Genomic DNA, 20,732 nt, shown 5'->3' with positions numbered 1-20,732 from the left:
CAAAGCACCCGGATCAGGTGGGGCCAGGGGGGAAATGTCAGGTCCAAACCCAAACCAAACTTGGTTTTCCATCGGTTTCCCTCGGGACTGTTCAGTTTCCCCGCTGTTCCTCGGCCACAGGAGCACTTTCTCTCTGGGACCGTGGGGCGGGCACAGGGACGCCCATCCCGCTGCCTCCCGGCATCGGAGCCGGTCCCACAGAGCCGCAGCCGGGAGCGCGGCGCGGGTTTCGCTCCGCGGAACGCGGTCCCAGAGGGCCGCAAGTGCCGGCACAAGCTCGTCCCGCCCAGGGGCCCGAGGTCCCCGCGGCAGCGCCGAGAGCGCGCACGGCCCCCGTGGGTGCCTCCGCCCCCTCCGCTCGCTCGCTCCCGGCCAGGGCTGCCGCCCGAGCCGGGGCATTGTCCCCGATCCCGGCACCGGGACGGGGCAGAGAGAGCGGCCCCGCCTTCTGCGGGGCGGAACCGCGGCCCTGCCACCTTCTCCCGGGACAGCAGCCGCCCTTGGGCATTCCTGCTGCTACCAGGGGGAAAAACCGCCTGGGAATGTGCTTCTGGTCACAGTCATCAGCTGTGTGACGGGAGTCCCCGAAATAGAACTGAGCATCTGTGACAAATAAATGGGGGTGCTAAAGATGGAGTGATAGCAGAGGGAACCTTGTTCCTGCCAGTGACCCGTGGGAAGAAAGCAATTCCCAACCGTCTTATGCTTGGGAAACGGGGAAAGGGAATTCTGTGTCCTCTCCTGCTTGGGATACACATCTTCACTGTCCTATAAAGGGACCATTTGAGGCTTTAGAGAGATGGCCGTGGGTCAAGGATCTGCTGCCTTGGCAGGGCAGAAGGTTGAGCTGCTGTTCGTGATGGTGACAATGACCTGAATAATTAGAGATCAATGGGAAGTTGTTCCGTGCAGCAGAAATGAGAGAGAATGTCAGCCTGACTGGTGTCACATGTAGAGCTGGCACAATGACCCTGAACACCCCAACAAGGAATCCTGAGCCACGCTGTGATCAGACCCCATAGGGGCGATTTATTGGAAGCGCCAGTAAGGAACAACGGGAATTCCCTGGCCCTCAGCTTGGTCCCGCCTGCCCACACCACCGCCCTCGGGAAGTGCTGCTCTTCCCGCCTGGAAAGCCAACAAACACTTTTTCCTCCGTCCCTTAAAACTCTTCTCCGAAAACCTCTGTTCTCCCACGCTTCTCCTCCTACAGCATCCTTCTCCCCGCGTCCCTCGGGCCCCTCCCCGGGCCTGTGGCTCCGCTGCTCCCCGGCGCTCGGGCAATTAATATAATTGATGTGAGCCTCGCCGGGCCGGCCCGGGCCGCCGGGGGCTCAGGCCAGCGCCGGCCGTGCCAGCACCATCAGCCGCTGCAGCTGCTCGTAGGACACGAACATCACCACGTTCCAGGAACCCAGCCGCAGGAAGGATGGGACGAAGCTGTGCGGGCAAAAGCGGGGCTGAGGGGATGTGCCGGGGACATCCCCAGAGCGGGGATCCCTCCCCCGAGCCCTGCACCTGGGTTGGGCCCTTTGGGGTTCTGTGCCCGTGCGGTGACCGCAGGCAGGAGCTCGACTCACCCCTTGTAGAGGCCGGCGGGGCCGTCCTGCATGAGCAGGGCCAGCAGGCAGCTCAGGGCGTTGCGGTACTGCCCGGGGCTGGCGTTCATGTACCGCGTCTTCACCACGTCCACCGGCGACGCCACCACCGTGGCGCAGAAGCCGGCGCCGAAGGCGGCCACGAAGTGGCACGGGACGTTGTCTGAGGGAGGGGCAGAGCCGGGCGTTGGACGCTGCAGGGACAGAGGGACAGGGATGGCGCCCGGCCGTGTCCCCCGCGCCCTGCTCACCTGTCATGAGCTGCGCCCGCAGCAGCGCGTCCTTGAGCAGGTCGTAGGTGACGAGCTCGCCGCAGTTGATGATGGCATTGCGGGCGATGTTGGGCAGCGTCCCTGCGCGGGAGGGAGGGAGGGAGGGAGGGAGGGTGGTGGCGTTGGGACTGCTGCTCACAGCCCCGACTGGAGCATCCTGGGCAGGTGCCCCAGCCCTGCTGCCCCCGTCCTTCTGCCCTTCCTCGTCGCCATTTCCGTTCCACTGCCCCCATCCCGTTCCCAGGCCCACCTCTCCAGAGGCCGCGGACGCCCTCCTCCCTGGCGATGGTGCGGTAGGCATCCACGGTGCCGCTGTAGCGCCGGGCGCTGTCCCACTGCGCCCCGCTGGCCTGGAACCGCACCTTGACCACGTCGGTGGGCTGGGCGCAGGCCACGGCCACGGCGCCCGTGGTGCAGCCAGCCAGGAGCCGCGTGGCCATGCCTGTGTCTGCAGAGGACAGGTATTGGGACACCCGGCCCTGCGGGACCCCCAGCCCTCAGGGACCCCAGGGTGAGTGGCCTGTGCTGCCGCACAGAGGGGCATCTCGGGGGGCTGTGCCCCCAGGGTGAGCCCCTCTCTGGGAAAGGGCAGTGCCTCGGGAAGGGGGGCACGGGGAATTCCCGGACACTCACTCTCAGCGCCCTTGGGGGTGTAGAGCTGCTTCACGGAGTCGTAGAGGCCGATGCGGATGGAGGCGAAGCTCATCTGGCGCTGCAGCCCGGCTGCCAGCCCGCTGTACAGGCTGCGCGCTCCCTCCGTCCTCACCATGGTGCTCAGCGTGCCCAGAACGCCCCGGTACTCCACCGAGCTGACCGTGCGGGGGATCCTCACCTCGCCCTGGATCTGCGGGGTGCCCACCGTGTCACCCCACCTTCTGCTCCCCCCCAGGTGCGCCCAGCTCCGGGGCAGTCCCAGGATGCTCCCTGTCGCTCCCTCTGCCCGGGTTTGGGATCGTACCTGCAGGCGCACCTTGGCGGTGTCCAGGGGGAAGGTGCACAGGTCGGCGATGCAGCCCGCCATCCCCGCGCTCACGAACTTCACGGCGGCCGGCGGGGGCACCTCGGGGGGCTTCAGACCCACCATGGTGGCACAGGGGCTGGAAGGAGAGGAGGGTTTGTGGGGCAGCCAGCGGCGTGCGTCAGGACAGGGCTTCACGTGGCTGTCCTATTCGGCGACCGAGGGGATGATGATGATGTGCCGTGGTGGCTCTTGGTGCCTTTGGTCAGTCCCAAAATCCATATCCTGCCCTGTCTGCTCCCGTCTACCGCAGGGAAACTGAGGCACGGGGCTTGCTCAGCATGGGATCACCGATGCCCACCCTTCCCTGACCCACCCCAGGCACAAGAGGGGACGCTGGGTGAGATCATCTCCCCCGAGTGACCTGCCCGAGGCACGTCCCTCCGTGCCCTCACCGTGGGGACCTCGGTGTTCCAGCTCCTGCCTTGCACAGGCAGTGCCTGGGAGCCGGCCCCCTGGCCCCACCCTTATATAGCACCCAGGACCTTGCAGCAGCCAGGATCGGGTGACAGGAAAACAGTGTTCCCCCGGTGGCATTTCACTTGATGGGACTGGGTCACCTGGCACCCGACTGAGGTGGCTGCTTCAGCCCCCTGCCCCCTCCCGGGGCTCGGGCATGGGGAGGGGGGTCCTGCCCAGACCCCCTGCACTGGCCTGGGGAGGAATGTGGGTTTTTACCCTAAAACCACTCTGGGAAGGACGAGATGCAGAAACCCTCACCCCAAAGCTCACCAAGTGGTTTGAGGGCAGTGCAGCACTGGGCTCTTGTGCAGGGCAGGCTGGATCCCTTTGCCTGACACAGACCACGAGCCTCAATCCACCCCAGAGAGCTGCTGAGCTCCCAGCAGGATTGTCCCTGCATGGTGGAACGTGTTCCCAAGCTCCCGTGGAGCTGGGTGAGCACCCTGGAGTGACATCCACCACCAAACCCATGGCACCCTGAGTGTGGCTGAGCGCTGGGTCTGAGGCTGCCAGGAGGGGCTGGGCTCAGGACCAGAGGCTGGAGGCCAAGGTGGAGTGAAGAAAGACCCCTTTGCCTCCTTTAAAAACCCTGAGTTTAACCCTTGGTGCCCCACAGGCAGAAGGGTCCCTCAGGATGTGCCCTGAGCCTCCACACTCACACCTGAGCTCGCTGGGCACGAGGCCCTGACACCTGGAGCCACCTTGGCCCCATCCCTCGGGCTCCAGAGCAAAGCTGCCTGGCACCAACAGCCCTCTCCAGCTGGCTCCTGCCTTGTTTTCCTGCCCGGCTCCACGGCTGACCCAACCTGAAAGGAAGACGTGTTTACCTCATGCCCGAGATACAGCTCGGGGTCAGTGCTGTGACCTCTGTGGCAGCCAGCCCAGCCCAGCTGGCATCCTGCCCCAGTCTTTTTTGGGCATGCCACCAGGAGAAAGCAGCCTGCACGTCACTCCTGTCCTTCCAGGGGACACTGGGTGCCTCTGCCTTCCATCCCCACGCAGCAAGGGCAGGGGAAGGGGCCACAAGCACAGGGCAAGCTGTGCCAGCAGTGGCTGACGCCTTCAGGGTGTCCCCTGGAAAAAACATTGCTGCAGAAGTGGGAGAAAAAAGGGAGGCTGATCCTTTGGCTGCTGAAATCCTGAATGCCAGGCATGGCTTGAAAAGCAGCTCAGATTGAAGTGACTTGGCCCGCATGGGGCTGTGCTGCAGGCTGATACTCGACTCCTTGGCAAAGCCCTGCTCTTTCCATGTGCTCCTGGCCACCCCAGCTTCCAGCAGCATTTCTCTGACCTGGAGCTCATGTGAGAGAGACTCCTGTCTACTCTTGAGGAAGGTTCCTGCCCTGCCATAGGGAGACTTTGCACGGGCTGACAAGAAAAAAGGGGATTTTATTGAAACAAACACTGGAGATAGCAGTACAAAAATAACTGAGCTCTGTTGGCATCAAAGTCTGTTCTCTGAAAGGTGTACAAAAATAATTTAAATATAAATATAAAAGTCTCATCTTTCCAGTCACCCTCTTTTGTACACCCACCAGAATTTATGTGCCCTTGGCCTGTGTTCACACAAGCACTTTGGGCACCTGTGGAAACAGAGAATTGTGCTGCCCACCAACTCTTTTTGAAAGGGCTATTTCACAGGAATAAATCCTAAAACTGGACTAGTTGGAGAACAGATAACAGGTCATGGATTACCCACAGGAGTGTGGCTCACTGGGGACCTGCCCCTACAGGACACAGCTCCCTGTGGGTGATCACAGGCTTTAAGCCCTTCTAAACAGGGGATTAATGAACCAACCAATTAGGCAAACTAAAAGCAGGGCCTGAAAGCCGTGGCCTCCCCCTCCCCTTCCCCGGGGGGCTCTGCCTTAGCCTGTGCATGGTGAGGAGGCTGTGCTGTGCAGGGTCTCTGGGCAGCGCTATTCCTTCTTGGAGAGCTGAGCAGAGAAGATCCTGGCGATTCTCTTGGCCTCCTCCTCGGAGAGCTGGGCGCTGGGCCTGGGGCGAGCTGCTCTTCGGTAGGGGATCCCTGCAGGCACTGCTCCACTCCTGCCCTGGGGAGAGAGGCACCAGGGCTCAGGGCTCTGGCGTTGTGTCGTGGCCAGCCACAGGGCTGTGCACAGGGTGGCAAGCTGAATGCACAGGAAAAACCACCCCAGTGAGAAAGAGAATGATCTGAATCCCAGAATGGGGCTCTGGTGTGTGACCTCTGACCTTGTGAGTGCCCACCCCTGGCCAAAGTCTCTCTGCATGGAGCCAAAGCAATGGCAGTGCTGTAGTCACTGGCACCTGACTGCATTCTGGCTTTCCATTATTATTTTACTCTGTAATTTCCAGAACCATGAAGACCAAATCTCACAGGGGAGAGGCAATGCTCCGTCAAGAACAAATCCTAAGCCTGCTGACAGGACAAGGCAGGGAAGGGGTTTAAACTAAAAGAGGAGAGCATTAGATTAGATATTGGGAAGAAACTCTTCCCTGTGAGGGTGCTGAGGCCCTGGCACAGAGGAGCTGTGGCTGCCCCTGGATCCCTGGAAGTGCCCAAGGCCAGGCTGGACGGGGCTTGGAGCACCATGGCAAGGGGTGGGGCTGGGTAAGCTTTAAGGTCCCTCCCAGCCCAAACCATCCCTGTGAGTCCATGCTAAACGGGTGGGCCAGGCTCAGGTGCCTGCAGGGACCCAAGCCCTGGTTTAACTGGTGTCATCTCCTCTGTGCCCTGCCAGCAGCCCCCCAGCAGCCTGGCTGTGTCCCTGATGCTCCTGCAGCACCAGAAGATGAGTAATTTCAGCACACACAAAACCACGTTTCTCCCCAGCTAGTTTAGAGCTGGGCAGCGCCTGTGGAGCACCGAGAAAAGCAATCCTGCTCCTGGAGCCTTTAAGGGAGGAAGCTGGGGGGCCAGGAATGTCCTTTGGAAAACTGATCTGCCAAGCTGGCCTTTCACCTACATCCCTGGGCTGCTTCCCTGAGCCTTGGGAAAGGTCTCCTGAGGTGCCCAGCTCCCTCCCAAGAGAAACAGCTCCAGGACCCTCTTTTGGTGCACTTTGAGATGCACTGTCTGGAGAGGGAAATGGCTTTTTTGGGAATAGGAGAGTCCCTGTGTTTGATAACCTGTGCAATCCAGCCTGCAGGTAAAATACTTTAAAACACTTCTGTTCTTATTGCACTGAAATAAGAGACATGGATAATTAGGAGAACCTTTGCTTTGCTCTTCCTAACAATTCTCCAGGATGAATTTCCTAACCCAAAATACAAGGAGCCAAGAGAGATTAAATGCAGACCTGGCCACAGAAGCAGCTTAAAACCCAGCAGAAAGAGCTGCTTGCTGGGCAAAGCACCTGCCCTGGACAGGGCTGTCCAGAGACAGGACAGCAGCTCATCCTTCCCACACTGTTTGCTGTCCAAGGAGCAGCCCAAAGGTCAGGAGTGGCTGGAGAGGGGCAGTGACCAGGCTCTGTGCTGATCCCTGAGTTCTGCACAGCATCTGAAAGCATCTCTCTAGGAAACTCCCCCAGTCTGCCAACTAACCCCATTTCAAAGGTGCATGAAACTCCCTCAATCTGCCAACTAACCCCATTTCAAAGGTGCATGAAACTCCCCCAGTCTGCCAACTAACCCCCATTTCAAAGGTGCATGAAACTGCATTTCCTGCCTCCCCACAGCTCCCTTTCCCATATCCCACGTGTCCTGCACAGCCAGGGATGGAGAGCCAGCACCTCCCATTTCCAATGTAAGGAACAGAATGCCAGAATGGTTTGGGTGGGAAAGGACCTTAGAGCCCCTGCAGTGCCACCCCTGCCATGGCAGGGACACCTCCCACTGTCCCAGGGTGCTCCAAGCCCCAATGTCCAACCTGGCCTTGGGCACTGCCAGGGATCCAGGGGCAGCCACAGCTGCTCTGGGCACCCTGTGCCAGGCCTGCCCACCCTCACAGTCAATAATTGCCTCCTAACATCTAATACCCCTAAGGTGCCCAGCTCCCTCCCAAGAGAAACTGCACCAGGACCCTGTAGGCAAAATACTTTAAACCACTTCCCTTTCTTATTGGACTCCAGGCTGAGCCCCTTTCCAGCTCCCTCAGCCCCTCCTGGGGCTCCAGCCCCTTCCCCAGGTCCTTGCTCTTTTTTTGGACTCCAAACCTTCCTCTGACCCACCTCAGAGGCAGATTGTGGCTGCCAGTCTGATCCTGCTGCATAGTTTCCAGAGCACACATCTGAAATGTCGTGTTTACAGCACTCCTCACCCAGGAACAGGCTCAGGTCAGTGCCCTTCCTAGGTGTCCTCCTGTCTGTCTGTCAGGCTCCAAGTGCCTGGGGCTCAGCCAGGAAGCACGTGTTCCTTGGGAAGGTGCAGGAGGAAAGGGAACTCGTGCACCGTGGGTCACGCTGCACTCTGCTCCCTGCAGGAATGGCACTGGGACTGGAACCTGCCAGGGATTACTGGGTGCCAGGGGCTGGGTTAGAGCAGATCCAGGAGTTACAGGCCATGGTGGGGGGCACAGCCTCTTCCAAGGTCAGGGAATTCCAGGCTTGGGGGCAGAGGACGGTTCAGCCCTGTGGCTCAGCTCTGTTTGTGCACAGGGATGGAGGGTGAACAGATCTGTGTGAACAGGCCACAACCCACCCTGGCACTGCCACCTCACCCTGCTTTCCAGCAAGAAAATCACAAAGATGCAGCAGGTCAAGAAGAAACAACACAAGCAAGAAAGGATGTTTTGGCTGCTGCTGCTGTTGGCATTTTTGGATAAATGCTGTTTTTGTGAACCTGCCCAAGGCTGTGTTATTTCTAATTCACACTGAAGGTAAGTCTATGTACACACAAGTATGAATAATTCTGAGTAAAACTGGTTACCATGTAAGTTTCTTATCCTGCTGGAATATTCCTAGAGGTGGTGGTGGAGGGGAAAAACCACTGCATTCGGAGAGGGACCTTAGCCAAGGGCCTGGAGTGCCAGGACAAGAGGAATGGCTTCCCACTGCCAGAGGGCAGGGCTAGATGGGACACTGGGAAGAAATTCTTCCCTGTGAGGGTGGGCAGGCCCTGGCACAGGGTGCCCAGAGCAGCTGTGCCTGTTCCTGGATCCCTGGAAGTGCCCAAGGCCAGGCTGGACAGGGCTTGGAGCACCCTGGGACAGTGGAAGGTGTCCCTGCCCATGGCAGGGGGTGGGACAAGAGGATCTTTGAGGCTCTTTCCCATTCAAACCATTCTGGGATTCTGGCATTTCATGGAACAGTTTCTCAAGGCTCTGATTTTTCAAACCTATCCTCTAAGCCCCAGTGTGTGGAAGACAAGAGCTGGGAAGGACCCCAGGAATGGGAGGTGTTAGTTTGATGTCATGGAGAAAAGAAGGAAAAAACAAGGAGGTTTTGTGAGGCTCTACACAACTCTGATCCCTGGGAGGTGTCACAGCATCCAGGCTGAGCCTGACCTGCTGCAGCCCCTCCTCAGGGCAGGAGCTGGGACAGCGTTTCTGTCTCAAATGCTGCCAGCTCCTGTGCTCTGAGTGCCCAGCTCCACAGCTCAGCACTGCAGTGCCATTCCAGGAGCCAGGCCAGCAGGGATGTCTGCCAGCTGCCAGGTGAGACAGACAGGGCTCTGGTGGGTCCCGAGCACAGCTCGGGTTTCAGCCCTGCTGCACGCCTGGTGTTTGCTGACCTGTGCGCAACCAAGCCACGGCCACATTTAGAAGCTGATGTCCCAAAGGCCAGCTAAAAACAAAACTGTGAGGAAGCATTTTGTTCTGAGCTCTATGTATTGGCAGCAGTGAAAAATTGGTTCTTCACAGAGGGAAATGATGAACAAGGCACAACCAAATCCTGTCTCACACATCCCACTAGTGCTGCAGCAAAGGATTAGTGCCAGCCAATCTTCAAATTAGGTGCTTTAAGATCAAAATATCCACATAGTGCCTTGCTAACATTTTGCCTCATTAGTAATAATTTGCAGGGCTGTAGTTCCAGCCCCTCAGTTCAGAGCTGCAGAGAGGGGGTTCAAGGAAAGCTGGTATTAGTATTAAACCAGAGGTTTCTGTGACCTCAGAGCTGTCAGAGCCTGTCTGAGTCTGTTTTGATTCATCAGGCAAGCTGCTCCTGGTGACATAAACGTGCCTTGAAGTGTTTGTTTCACAGGTCATACAGAGAGGAAGAAAGGCATCACCCTGTCTGGGAGTGGTAAACAAACAGCCCAGCTGCTGCACACCCAGACCCACAGCAGAGCTGGGGCTGGACAAGGATCGTGCAATTCCAGAATGGTTTGGGTGGGAAGGGACCTTAAAGCTTGGCTCATTATCGTGTCCCATGGGCAGGCACCCCTTCCATGGTCGCAGGCTGCTCCAAGCCCCATCCAGCTTGGCCTGGAACATTTCCAGGGATGGAGCAGCCCCACTGCTCTGGGCACCCTGTGCCAGGGCCTGCCCACCCTCACAGGGAAAAACTTCCCAATATCCAATCCAAATCTCCCCTCTTTTAGTTTAAAACTCTATCCCCTTATCCCATCACTATATGCCTGTGTAAAAAGTCACTCTCCTTTTTATAACCCCTCTTTATGAACTGAAAATAAGATAAATATGTAGATGTTGGAGCCACAAACCTCTGGCAGTAAACAAACCCTTATGAACATAAAAAAAAGCAAAACCTCAGCAATCCACAGCTTTCCTGGAGGGGGAACAACCACTCAAGCCATTCTACTGCTCCCTGGGTCACAGAATCATCACGAGACACCTCTCCAGGAACCCCCTCCTGCTGCAAACTCCCTCATTTCATCCTGATCTAAAGGAGATAATGTGAAGCCACAATCACAAGTTGGAACTCCTCAGAACCGGGCATGTCACCTCACACTAAAGCACAAGGAAGGGCAGAGTGAGCACCTGCACTTCCACTGACCCTGATGGAGCAGCATTTCCTGAGCAGGCTGAACAACTGCTTGATAGAAAGGCATAAAGGATCACAGGGGACGCAGCCATGGATGTCAAAACCACCCTCAGGGAGAGAAGAGGTGTCAGGAACATTCCCCTGACCCGGCACTGGGGGAAGCCATCACCTCTACGCTGAGAGCTGGCAGGCAAAGGCAGGGAGAAGCTTTGCTCCTGCTTCAAGGAATGGACTAAGCTGGACAATAAAGGCAAGGACAGCCCATACTCACTTTTGGAGGTGTGGAAGCATGGGAAGACGTGCAGAGCAGTCTCATGGAGGCTTCCATCTCCTGGGGTGGAAGGAAGAAGTTGGGAACAACCACAGGATCAGATCTGAGCAGAGCTGTTTAGGAACAACCTTTGGCAGTGGGCAGTTGCACAGAGGTCCAGGTGTGGAAAAAGCCTGTTAACAGGTCCCAGACAGCAAATTTAATTTGTTTTAATCAGTATCCCACTGTTCTGAACACTTGGTTCTCTCACCTGGGCTCGCAGAGCAGGGGGCACTGACTCACTTTAAAACAATACCTCATAAATTGGCAGAGGGCTTCATCCGGCAAAGATTCCAACACTCAATCCAAGATTTCTAATTTGTGCAAGAAACATTAGGAAGTATTTTAAAAGCAAAATAAAGCAAGTTTCTTTTGATACAGGAGAAACACAAGAGCTCTAACACACGGGGGAAAATAACACGGAGAGAAAATGCAACAAAATGAAGTGACCCTCACAAATCACAACATTTGTTGGCTAAAAGTTTCAAGGAAGCCATCACTACAGTGTGTGAAACAGCATAATGGGGTCCTCCAACCCCCTCCCAGATCACCAGCCCTGGATTCATTTCCCAGGGAAGAGCTTCACATAGCAAATTTCTCTGTCCTGAGGCCAGGGACACTAACTAAGCAGCAGAGTCTTCAAATGCAAAAGTGTTTCAGGAAAGAGTAAAGGATACAAAGTGATTTTTTGTTTGATGGGGTTTTCTGAGCCTTCTACTGGGTCCTCACTGCTGTCATCAGGGAAGCTCTCGCTGTTTCTTTCCGAGCCAGCTTGGGCTGAGACACTCTGAGCACAGTTCTCATCAGAAGCACTTCCTTCCTTGCCTTGATGATCCCCATTTACAGCCTCAGCATCCTCCTCCTCCTCCCCTCTCTCTGTGGCTTTTTGATTGGTCAAACCCACGTCTCCTGAGGATGGCAGCAGTTCCTTGGAGCCTGCATGGAGCTCCACACTTTTCTTTATGGTCTGGAAGTCTCCTGCTGCTGTTCCTGTGTGGCTGTGGAAGCCCTGGGGGTCTCCTGCTGCTGTTCCTGTGTGGCTGTGGAAGCCCTGGGGGTCTCCTGCTGCTGTTCCTGTGCTGCTGCTCCCTCTCTGGGAGTCTCCTGCTGCTCCCCAGGGGCTGTTCCCCCCCGTGTGGGGGCTCAAGGGTGGGCTCAGGGCGCCGAGCAGGCTCTGGCTGTCCCCTTGCAGCATGCTGGACAAGGTGCTGCTGTTCCCTCTCTGGAAACAGCCCACATCTATGGAATGCTGCTCTTCAGGCCTGGGCTCCAGAGGCTGCAGCTCAGCCCCCTGCCCTGTTTCAGAGAGGATGCTGGACCAGGGGCTCGTCCTGTCTGTCATGGTGGTTATTTCATTTAGAGTTCGTGGTTCTATGACATCTTCTTCATACTCCTCCTCACTGTGTGGCTGGGTGGCAAAAGCACCTTGGTTTTCCTGGCCGACACCCCCTGGATGCTCATCCTCAGGGACAATGGGGCCGAGGAGCTGGTGCAACATGTGTCTCCCAAACAGGGCTCTGCCAGCAGGGCACGGCTGCGGCGTGTCCCTGGGAACGCTGGGCACAGCTGGCATCTCCAGCTGGCCCTCAGGAGCTGCAGGGCTGCCTCCTGCCTCCTTCCAGCTGGGCACAGCCAAGGCACCCGGCTTCCTGCTGCTCTCCTGCTGCACCTCAGAGGCTGCCTTGCTGTTCTTAGTCATAGTCTGCAAGTCTGGTGAACAAAAAAGAGCATCAGGGAATGCACGGAGCAACAGTTCAGCTTAAGCCTGATTGATGTGGGGTTTGGGCAGAAAGTCCCAGATGCAAGGATGGCTGGGAGCTAAACATGCACAGCCTTGGAAACACTGCTGATGTGTGTTCTGCTCTGCCCCCACTGACAAGGCCAGGAGAACAGAAATGCTAAGGAAGAAACAGAAGCATTCAGGATGAAATGAATGGGAACTTTTACAAATTCTTTAAAAAGCCACAATCACTTATTTTTGTTTCCCAGTGAGCAGATCCTATTCACTGCTTGCATCCTCTGAGAACTGAGCTCACCAGTATCAGGTGAAGTGACCAACTATTCTGAGGCAAGTCCTGCTCCAAGGGAATGGTGGGGGACATTTGGAAACAGTGGAGGAAGAGTCTGGAGCAGACTGTAGAGGAAGGCATGTAAAAAAGCAGTAAAAACAATTGCTAAGGATGAGAAGGGACATAAAAAGAGCAAAACCTTGGAGAATAAAGAGTGGGGAAAAAGAGAAGATCAAAGGGGCAGAAGAATGGCAAATTCTGGCCTAAGAGGGATGTGCCCTTCATCTCTTGGAAACGCTGCTTCCCTGTAGGAAGCATGGAATAACTTTCCAACTGGCAGCAACTGTAGCTCTGGGCTCCAGTTTATTCTCTGCCCTGGTAAGTTGTTTTAAAAGCACCAGCAGGGATTGGATTTCCTTGTCACTTTGCTACTCACAGCAACAACTCACCATTGATGAGGCTGCTGACCTGAGACACCAACTGGCTGGATTTTTCCAAGAGATGGCAGCCTGTGGGATCCACTTCTCTGCCCATGGAGCCCTGATGGTCACTCTCCCACTCCTCATGGCCTGGTCTGGACGTGCTGAAGTCGGGAAAAGACCTGGTCAGCTTCTCACTGAAGTATCTTTGAACCTCATCCAGCTCACTCAAGTTCTTTCTGCAAGCAGTGGTAAGACATTGGGTCAGAGGGGGGAAATAAGCCTGTGGCAGCTGGGTTTAGGCTGGGTCATTCTAGCCAACAACAGTAAATATGCAGATAAAAGATTAAAGAACTTAATTGAAAAGCAGATCAGTAGACAAGTGTTAAGGTTGCTCTAAGTGAGAAGATAACACTCCAGAATAAATCCTGACTTGGCTGTGAAACTTGGGCTGGAGGCTAAAAATAGAACTAGTTCTAAACTTAATCAAAGGAGTTGGATTTGAGATGACCTCCCAATAAAAGTCATAAAGCCAAGGATATTACTTGACTTATGGCTGAGCTTGATAAAAATCTAAGGATTGCTATGTATGAAAGATCTAGGGATTCTAAGATGCATTGCTTGTGGTAGGGATGAAATACCTCAGGAAGTCTCTGTCATTCCTATATTCCTACAGATAGTAAATACTAATCTTCTAAATTCATGTCTCATTTTAACCTAGAATCTAGTCAGGACAACAGTGCTTCTAGCAAGAAGAAAAACATCCTGCTGGGAAAGGAGACACTGCTCCGTGCACCCCAGAAATGCTCACAGGCTCATCCCTGTACCTGTGGAAGTCACCTGAAGGGACTGCTGCCCTCACAGCACCAGGATGGACAGAGCCAAGGATTCCCTCTGGACCTGGAATCACCGCTGCTGCTGCTGCTCCCCTTCAGCAGCTCACCACGCTGCTCCAGCACCTCAGCCCTGCTGGGGAGCTCCCCACCCAGCCCGATTTTCCAGCCTGGCCTCAAATGACACCGCAATCTCCTCGTGTCCATCACACCCTTTCCCTTCTGCCTCCTCACAAATGGATCCATCACTGCCAAGCTGCTCCCTGAGGCTGGGCCTGCCCTGCTGGGGTTCCCTGGGCACAGTGAGGGGTTACAGGGGTTCCCTGAGCAGGGTGAGAGGTTACAGGGGTTCCCTGGGCACAGTGAGAGGTTACAGGGGTTCCCTGAGCGCGGTGAGGGGTTACAGGGGCACAGTGAGGGGTTACCTGGGCACAGTGAGGGGTTGCAGGGGTTCCCTGAGCAGGGTGAGGGGTTACAGGGGTTCCCTGGGCACAGTGAGGGGTCACAGGCGTTACCTGAGCGCGGTGAGCAGCGCCGAGCGCGAGGCTGGCGGTGCTGTGTCCCTCCGGGCGGCGTGGCACGTGTTCCCGTTCCTGTCCTCCCGCTGCAGGCACTCGTGGAAGCGGCGCACGTTCTGCATGTGCTCCTCGTGCCGGGGGGGCTGGCTGCCAGCGGGGCCCGTCCTGCTGAAAACAGCCCTCTGTTCAATCCCAAAATCCAGCCTGGAACCCCTGACCGTGCAGAGGCTGCCAGCTGAGAACAGCCCGTGCCTTGAAATGCACTAAGAGCCACTGATGGATAACCCAGCTCCTCCAGATGTGCACAGGAATGGCATTGACTGTCTCGGATTTATACCAACGTCAAGGTGCTAACAGTGGGGCTGGCAGGGAGCTCCCGAGCCACTTGTTCAGATCCCAGAGTGGTGGCACAGAGTCCCTCTGAAGTTCAAGGACACATATGGGCAGAGGATCATCTCTGTAGGCTAAACAAACAATAAACGAAGGCACTCCCACTCATCTGAAGGGACAGAAGGCAGGAATTACTGCAGGATGTCTGACAGGCCCACTCCTGTAATATGCAATACTGCAGCGTTTCACCAGCTCTCATTCACTGCTCATGGGCAGAAATTGAGCCAAAATAAAGGGGATGCATCAGGAATACTCTATTTAATTTACACTTACTAAAAATAAAACCAAATACAGACACAGCCCTCATTCTTATCAGGGCCTGGAGAAAGCACCTGCCAGCTTTAACAATGGCACCTTTTTACCAATGGTAAATAAATTATAATTTATTTATTTATTAGATTATTATTTATTTACCATCTACCAATGGCAAATAAATCCTTATTTACCAGGGTGCAAATGAAACAAACCAGGAAGTATCAATGACAAGGAAAAGAACATCTGGGCTGTGCCAAAAGGAACCTGTCCCAGGACTGCTTCCTCCTGCACCTCTCTCTCACTGGGAAAGGCAATGCCCACTAATTTTGAAGCCCAAACACAGTGGACACACTCTGACAGGGTGTACCATTTCTCCAGTAGAGCCAATTTGCTGTAGAGAGGCATTTCTGAGACCTGAAAATAACCAAAAGGTTGTCAGCCTGAGGACTTACTGCTCTCGAGCAGGAACACTGACTTCCTTTGACAAGGAGTCCAGCATCTGCTTGGACAAGCGTGCAGCGTTACCAGGACATGCTGGAAAGCTGACCTTCACCTAGGATGGAAAGCAAAAAGGAACACTCCACGTGAGTCTTTCACAATAAGAAAATAAGAGAAATTGAGGTATTATCCTGCTGATCTAACAAAACCTCAGGCTTTCTAAACAGCTTTAAATTTTCAAATGATTTCCCAGCCCTGAGCCAAAGTACTATTTCACAACACTTTCATTTCAGACACTTTTGCTAACTCCCTCCATGCTAACAGATAGCAAAGTGATGGAAAGTAGGATAAAGGCTGCCTTAGAGGCTTATAACACACCCAAGAATATCTGGGAAGTCTAGAGAATAAAGAAAAACCCTGAAAAAAAGGCAAATATTCCAGAAAAACAGATTCTTGCCAAATTAGACGCTTCCTAACCAATGAAAAGTGAATCCACTGCGTGTTTTTGAGCACCAGCTGTCACCCAAAGCAGCAAACAGAACTATGCCACGCTCCCAGACATCCCAATGCACAGATTATTCCCCTAAAAAAATCTGACACCCACGAAGCAACCACAGAGCGAAGCGAGGGGGATGCTCATGACCTGGCTGGGGTGCTGTAACTAGCACTGGCCACAGCTACCACGGCACCTTGGAGCAGAATTCCTAAGGAATCAGGCGGTTTCCATGCAGCCTGCCCCGCGGGAGTGCTGTGAAGTGTGTGGGGAGCCCAGAGTGCTCTCAGTGCAGGGAGGCGGGAGAGGCGCGGGACGCGAACGCACCGGGGAGCCCTGCAGGGCGCCGGGGCGGCGGGCCCTGGCCTGCCTCTCCTCCCGGAGCCCGCTGACGCTCTGCAGAGGGGACACGGCCACTTTGATCTGCCCCCGGCACTGCCCGCTGAAGTCGGTGATGTTGTACCAGCCACACACCAGCTGGAAGCCAGAGAGCAGCGGAGACAGATCCACGGAGGCAAAGCCCAGCACCCGCTCCGACTCTGCGGAAGGAACAGCACAAAGCACTCTGACACCAATCCCTTCAGGAATGCCAAAACACAGCCTGCAGGTGCAGAACAATCCTGTCCCACAGGGGGACCTTATCTGGAGGACCTGGGTCATGTTCAGCTAAAAATGTCCCTGCAGAACAGAGAAAGCCCAGGGCAGGGAGAGGGACTGGCAGGAGAACCACTGGGTGCACACAGGGCTCTGGATACACACAAAGGCTATTCTGGAAGCAAAAATCAGACAGCTGAACTTCAATATAAAGTAAAAAAGAAAGTATTTGGCTACAACTGGCTGGCCACACTTCAACCAACTGCAGCAGTAACAAAGAGCACAAGAAGGAAGCAGGTAAGAGTTTCTTTCAGCAGGAAAATCCAGCCTCCAGAGCACCATTAAAATAAAACCAGAGAGAATAAAGGATACAGCATACAAATCTTTTAAGAAGATTAATGGGGAAAAGGAGGATGCCAAGGGCCAGGAAATGAACAGGTATTTATCTCTAGCATTCTTCTTGTACAAGGCAAAAGATGCCATTACAATTCTACTCTCCTATTCACTTAACAGAATTTATTTTCCTTGCATGAAATACAAGAAACCTAAGGAAAGGGACTCCTCTTAATACTGCACCACAAACCTTACCTGCTTTATGCCACACCTTGAAGACCAAGGTTTGCTGTGGATCCAGGAGAAGCTCTTTGGATAATCTGTTAGGAACAAAACCCATAATATTTTATGCAAAGCAGGGAAAAGCAGTAAAATGCTTCTGAGGTTTCAATGCCATTTTATCTACCCAGACAAACCAGCTTCTTTCTGTACTGATAGGGGCAGGAACAGAACAAACCCCAAAATTACTGAGCCTCAAGGTGTAACACATATCTACATGGTTTGGGCTTCTGCTTAGTCAAGTAGTATTCCCCTCTCCTCACTCTTGCTCTACATTTAAAAGACAGGACAAAGAAATTGTGAGGGAACAGAAATATAGAAATAGTTTATTTCGTGACTCGGTAACACAGTGACAGCAAAGCACTGGGGCTATGGTTCAAAGCTGTAATGTTTGAACTCCAGTGCTGGAAATAAAAAATAAACAAATGGAAAAATGAAGTGTTAAATGTAGAACAGTTTTTAAGTTCTTTGAAGGGACTCAGATTTAAAACACTGGAGGAGGCACAAGACTGGATCACACAGGTTCATTCCTGAATACTGCCATGTATGACTTGATCTGCTGAGGCTCCTTGAAGCAGTCAATTAATCTTTTTTAATTTAAGCTCAGGTATCCAGCTCTGAGCTAAAAACCCCCAAGCACTTTTCCCCCCTGCCTGGCTGTCAGGTCTGGGGGGTGTCTGTGATTCCCACCTTGCTTGCTGCTGGAAGTCCCAGACTGGTGAGTCTGTGTTTCCTATCACTGGAGTGGTGACTGGAGCATCTGCTCCAGCCACAGCAAACGACACACAGCTGCTGGGGGCTGCCACCTCACGCTCTGTCAGGGGACTTCCTGAAATTACACACCATTCAATGCAGGCTTTTAAATTAACAACAACAACGACAACAAAACCTAAAGGCAGTTCAGCCATGAAAACCACACGGCTGGCAGAGAAATCCAGCATCTAGAAAATACTCCTTTTCACTGGTGGAGCTGATAGCATGTTATGTTTACCATGGAAGCAAACATTACGTGAACCTTTTACAGAGCAGAAACTGGAATATTCATGGGAGAAACAGAAAACCATTGGCCCAAGATCATCTAAGAAATCAGACGTAAAGCCAGGAATACAACCCAGGTCCTGAGGACCCTATTCCAGTGCTTGAGCTACTCTCCATGCTGCAAGACAGAAATATTTAAATATTTCTGCAATACTCAGAAGAAACCTCCTTTATATAATCAAAACCTTTGCAATAACAAACAAAATTGCACCAGTTTTTCAAAGACTATGAATTCCAGAAGACTCTAGAATGATTATAAAAATGCATCTGCAGGGCTCAGATTCTTTTAGAGTTACATACCCTCAAATCATGGCTTGCATTTGACTCTTAGCTGTGTTATCAGGGGAAGAAAAGCTGAGTACAGTGAGCCAGCTTTACAAATTTATCATGTGCTAATTTAGGAGTCTGTGAGACAGGAGCATCTCGGGGTTCAGTTACTCAGTCAGTGCTGAACCTGGAGTTCAGCTATTCAGACAGTGCCTAATTTCAGAATTCAGCTGTCATCTCTAACAGGTAGCATTAAGTTATTTATATTCTGGAGTTTATTCAGGAGGGCAGGCTGTGTAGTTCAGCCTCCTGCTTCCCCTGTACTTACACAGCGATTGGGGCTGCAACACCACGAAGCCAAGTTAAAAATCCATCCCTGCCATTCACTGTGCTGGAGTGGGAACAGATCTCAGAGGGAAACAAAGAATCAGGAAACAAAGAAAGGAAAAAGAAAGGCAGGAAAGACAGAAAACAAAGGGTGTGTGCGTGTGTGAGATGTTACCTTTTAAACTGAGGTGCATTGCTCTTTCCACGAGGATATTGACAGCAACTGTGTTTTCCAGAAACAGCCCGTCCTCTTCCTGCGGCTGCCCACTGGCGACCCCTGAACTCTCAGCGTGCACCTGCTGGCTGTCAGGGAGCTGCTGGCCCAGAGCAGGGCTGTCCCCTGGGCCTCCACCTTCGCTGCTGCTGCTGCTGCTGCTGCTGCTGTGCTGCTCAGCGCAGGGGGCTCTGGGCAGGGCAGGGGGAGCGGGGCCCAGGCTGACGTGAACGCGCACGGCGGCTCCCGCCAGGTCGGCAGCGTTGCACCGGAACAGGGGATACACGCCTGCAGGACAGGGCACACACAGCCAGGAACTCACACACGGCAAAGGCAGGAGCTTGGAGAGCAGCTGCCACTGCTCATTCCCCCACAGACCTCACACGAGCCCAGCAGAACGAGTTTTGGCTTTCAGTGTCATTTCCATGTGAGTATCACCCAGAAGTACAAGCCTGGAAACATTAAAAACCACGACCAATCCCCCAAATTTGGTACACCTTCATGTTCCCCCAATCACTCAGATTAGGGCACCTCAACTTCCTGAGAGCCCTGGAACAGTGACTCTGCATCATTTTACATACATAGATGGAGAATACAACATATACCCTGCACAAAAATTTGTTCTAACTCTTGTTCTTTCTCCCTTTCCTGAGTGTATCTAAAAGAAAAGCCTATCAGTTCACAAAGCTGATGAGTACCGTGTAATGACAGAGCCCATGAACTAAAACACAACGAGTTCCACCTCAGTGTGGGGAAGACCTTGTGTCTGTGGAGGGGGCAGAGCCCTGGAACAGCTGCCCAGGGAGGGCCTGGAGTCTCCATCTCTGGGGACATCCCAAACCCACGTGGATGCGTTCCTGTGCCACCTGCTGCAGGTGACCCTGTCTGGGCAGGGGTGGGACTGGGTGATCTCCAGAGATCCACTCCAAGCCCCACCACCCTGGACTCTGTGCAGGACCCAACAAAGCCGTGACCATTTTGTTTCAAGTGACCAGGGAAGGACGCAGGGTAAGCTGCCAGCAGGGAGGAATGGGAGGTGTGCCTGTGTTTCAGGGACTCACCGCTGACACTCAGCGTTCTCCTGGATCTCTCTGCCAGCGCTGCCAGGTCCACGTAGGCAGATCCAATGAGACGATCCGTGTCCAGGGGTCTTTCCACCTCATTTCCCTTGCCATAGGCCCACCATACCTGGATTTCCAACTTCTCCTCCCTGAGGAACCACAGCAGCCCCTGGCTCCTTGCGAGAGTCACCTTGCTGGGCTTCCTGAAGCTCACGGTGACGCTCTCCGCGTCGCGGCTCAGTTGTGGCCGCCGCAGCCAGGTGCAGGTGGGCTCCTGGTCGTACAGCTTGTACCTGAGGTAGCAGTGGGCGCTCTCGTGCAGCTGCGCCTGCCCTGCCAGCAGCACGCAGTGCAGGGGCAGCCACAGCCGTGGCGTGGAGATGGTCACGGCCACCGGGCTGGCGCTGCGCCCCCAGGGCCCGCTGTCCTCGGGGGGCTCCTCGCTGCTCCAGCCCCGGAGCCTGGCAGCCTCCAGAACACGCTCCCTGTCGCCCTGCTGGGCAAAGGCCACCGAGAGCTCCAGCCCTCCCACAACGGCCGGCAGGCAGCCCGAGCACTGCGGGGCCAGCGGCTCCTCGGGGAGCGTCACCGGGAACCAGCCTGAGACACCTGCGGGAGGAAAGGGCCTGTGGGACTTGTCCCAGCTCCCCAAAAACGCCACTGAGGAACTGTCACCCCTCTGGCCACCAAGCAAGGACCAGAATGCCAAATAAACCAGGGATTCAGTTCTCCTTT

General features: G+C 54.4%; 2 protein-coding genes across 7 annotated transcripts in view; both read right to left on the bottom strand.

Moving 5' to 3' along the window:
* Positions 1–1,004: 1,004 nt before the first annotated feature.
* Positions 1,005–3,307, bottom strand: LOC118699950 (mitochondrial uncoupling protein 3). Its single transcript, XM_036404220.2, has 7 exons — positions 3,284–3,307; positions 2,829–2,967; positions 2,504–2,714; positions 2,121–2,318; positions 1,850–1,951; positions 1,581–1,761; positions 1,005–1,440 (listed from the first exon to the last, which is right to left on the bottom strand). Exons 2-7 carry the CDS (start codon positions 2,952–2,954, stop codon positions 1,335–1,337), a joined length of 924 nt encoding a protein of 307 aa, XP_036260113.1. The 5' UTR covers positions 2,955–2,967; positions 3,284–3,307; the 3' UTR covers positions 1,005–1,334.
* A 1,412-nt stretch (positions 3,308–4,719) lies between these two features.
* C2CD3 (C2 domain containing 3 centriole elongation regulator) overlaps positions 4,720–20,732 on the bottom strand; it is a 36,754-nt gene continuing 20,741 nt past the window's right edge. For 2 of the 6 annotated variants that reach the window (XM_036404204.2, XM_054518523.1), the window contains 11 exons: positions 19,998–20,606; positions 18,898–19,224; positions 17,781–17,919; positions 17,067–17,131; positions 16,212–16,423; positions 15,406–15,506; positions 14,306–14,476; positions 12,988–13,196; positions 11,207–12,239; positions 10,491–10,593; positions 4,720–5,399 (listed from right to left, as the gene is read on the bottom strand). In XM_036404204.2, the coding sequence (XP_036260097.1) occupies positions 5,136–5,399; positions 10,491–10,593; positions 11,207–12,239; positions 12,988–13,196; positions 14,306–14,476; positions 15,406–15,506; positions 16,212–16,423; positions 17,067–17,131; positions 17,781–17,919; positions 18,898–19,224; positions 19,998–20,606 (3,233 nt within the window). In that variant the 3' untranslated portion in view covers positions 4,720–5,135. Of the gene's footprint in view, positions 5,405–10,490; positions 10,594–11,206; positions 12,240–12,987; positions 13,197–14,305; positions 14,477–15,405; positions 15,507–16,211; positions 16,424–17,066; positions 17,132–17,780; positions 17,920–18,897; positions 19,225–19,997; positions 20,607–20,732 lie in introns of those variants that run through there. The other 4 variants (XM_036404208.1, XM_036404205.2, XM_036404206.2 and 1 more) reach the window with 4 other exon arrangements.

This window comes from Molothrus ater, chromosome 2 (assembly GCF_012460135.2).
Source record: "Molothrus ater isolate BHLD 08-10-18 breed brown headed cowbird chromosome 2, BPBGC_Mater_1.1, whole genome shotgun sequence".
NCBI lineage: Eukaryota > Metazoa > Chordata > Aves > Passeriformes > Icteridae > Molothrus > Molothrus ater.
This window is presented reverse-complemented; position numbering and strand designations above follow the sequence as displayed.

Coding starts and splice junctions, on each gene's coding strand:
- LOC118699950 (XM_036404220.2), bottom strand. CDS start 2,954: ATGGTGGGTCTGAAGCCCCCCGAGGTGCCCCCGCCGGCCGCCGTGAAG. Junction 2,319..2,503: donor CACCCCCAAGGGCGCTGAGA/GTGAGTGTCCGG, acceptor TGTCCTCTGCAG/ACACAGGCATGGCCACGCGG. Junction 1,441..1,580: donor CCCGCCGGCCTCTACAAGGG/GTGAGTCGAGCT, acceptor TTGCCCGCACAG/CTTCGTCCCATCCTTCCTGC.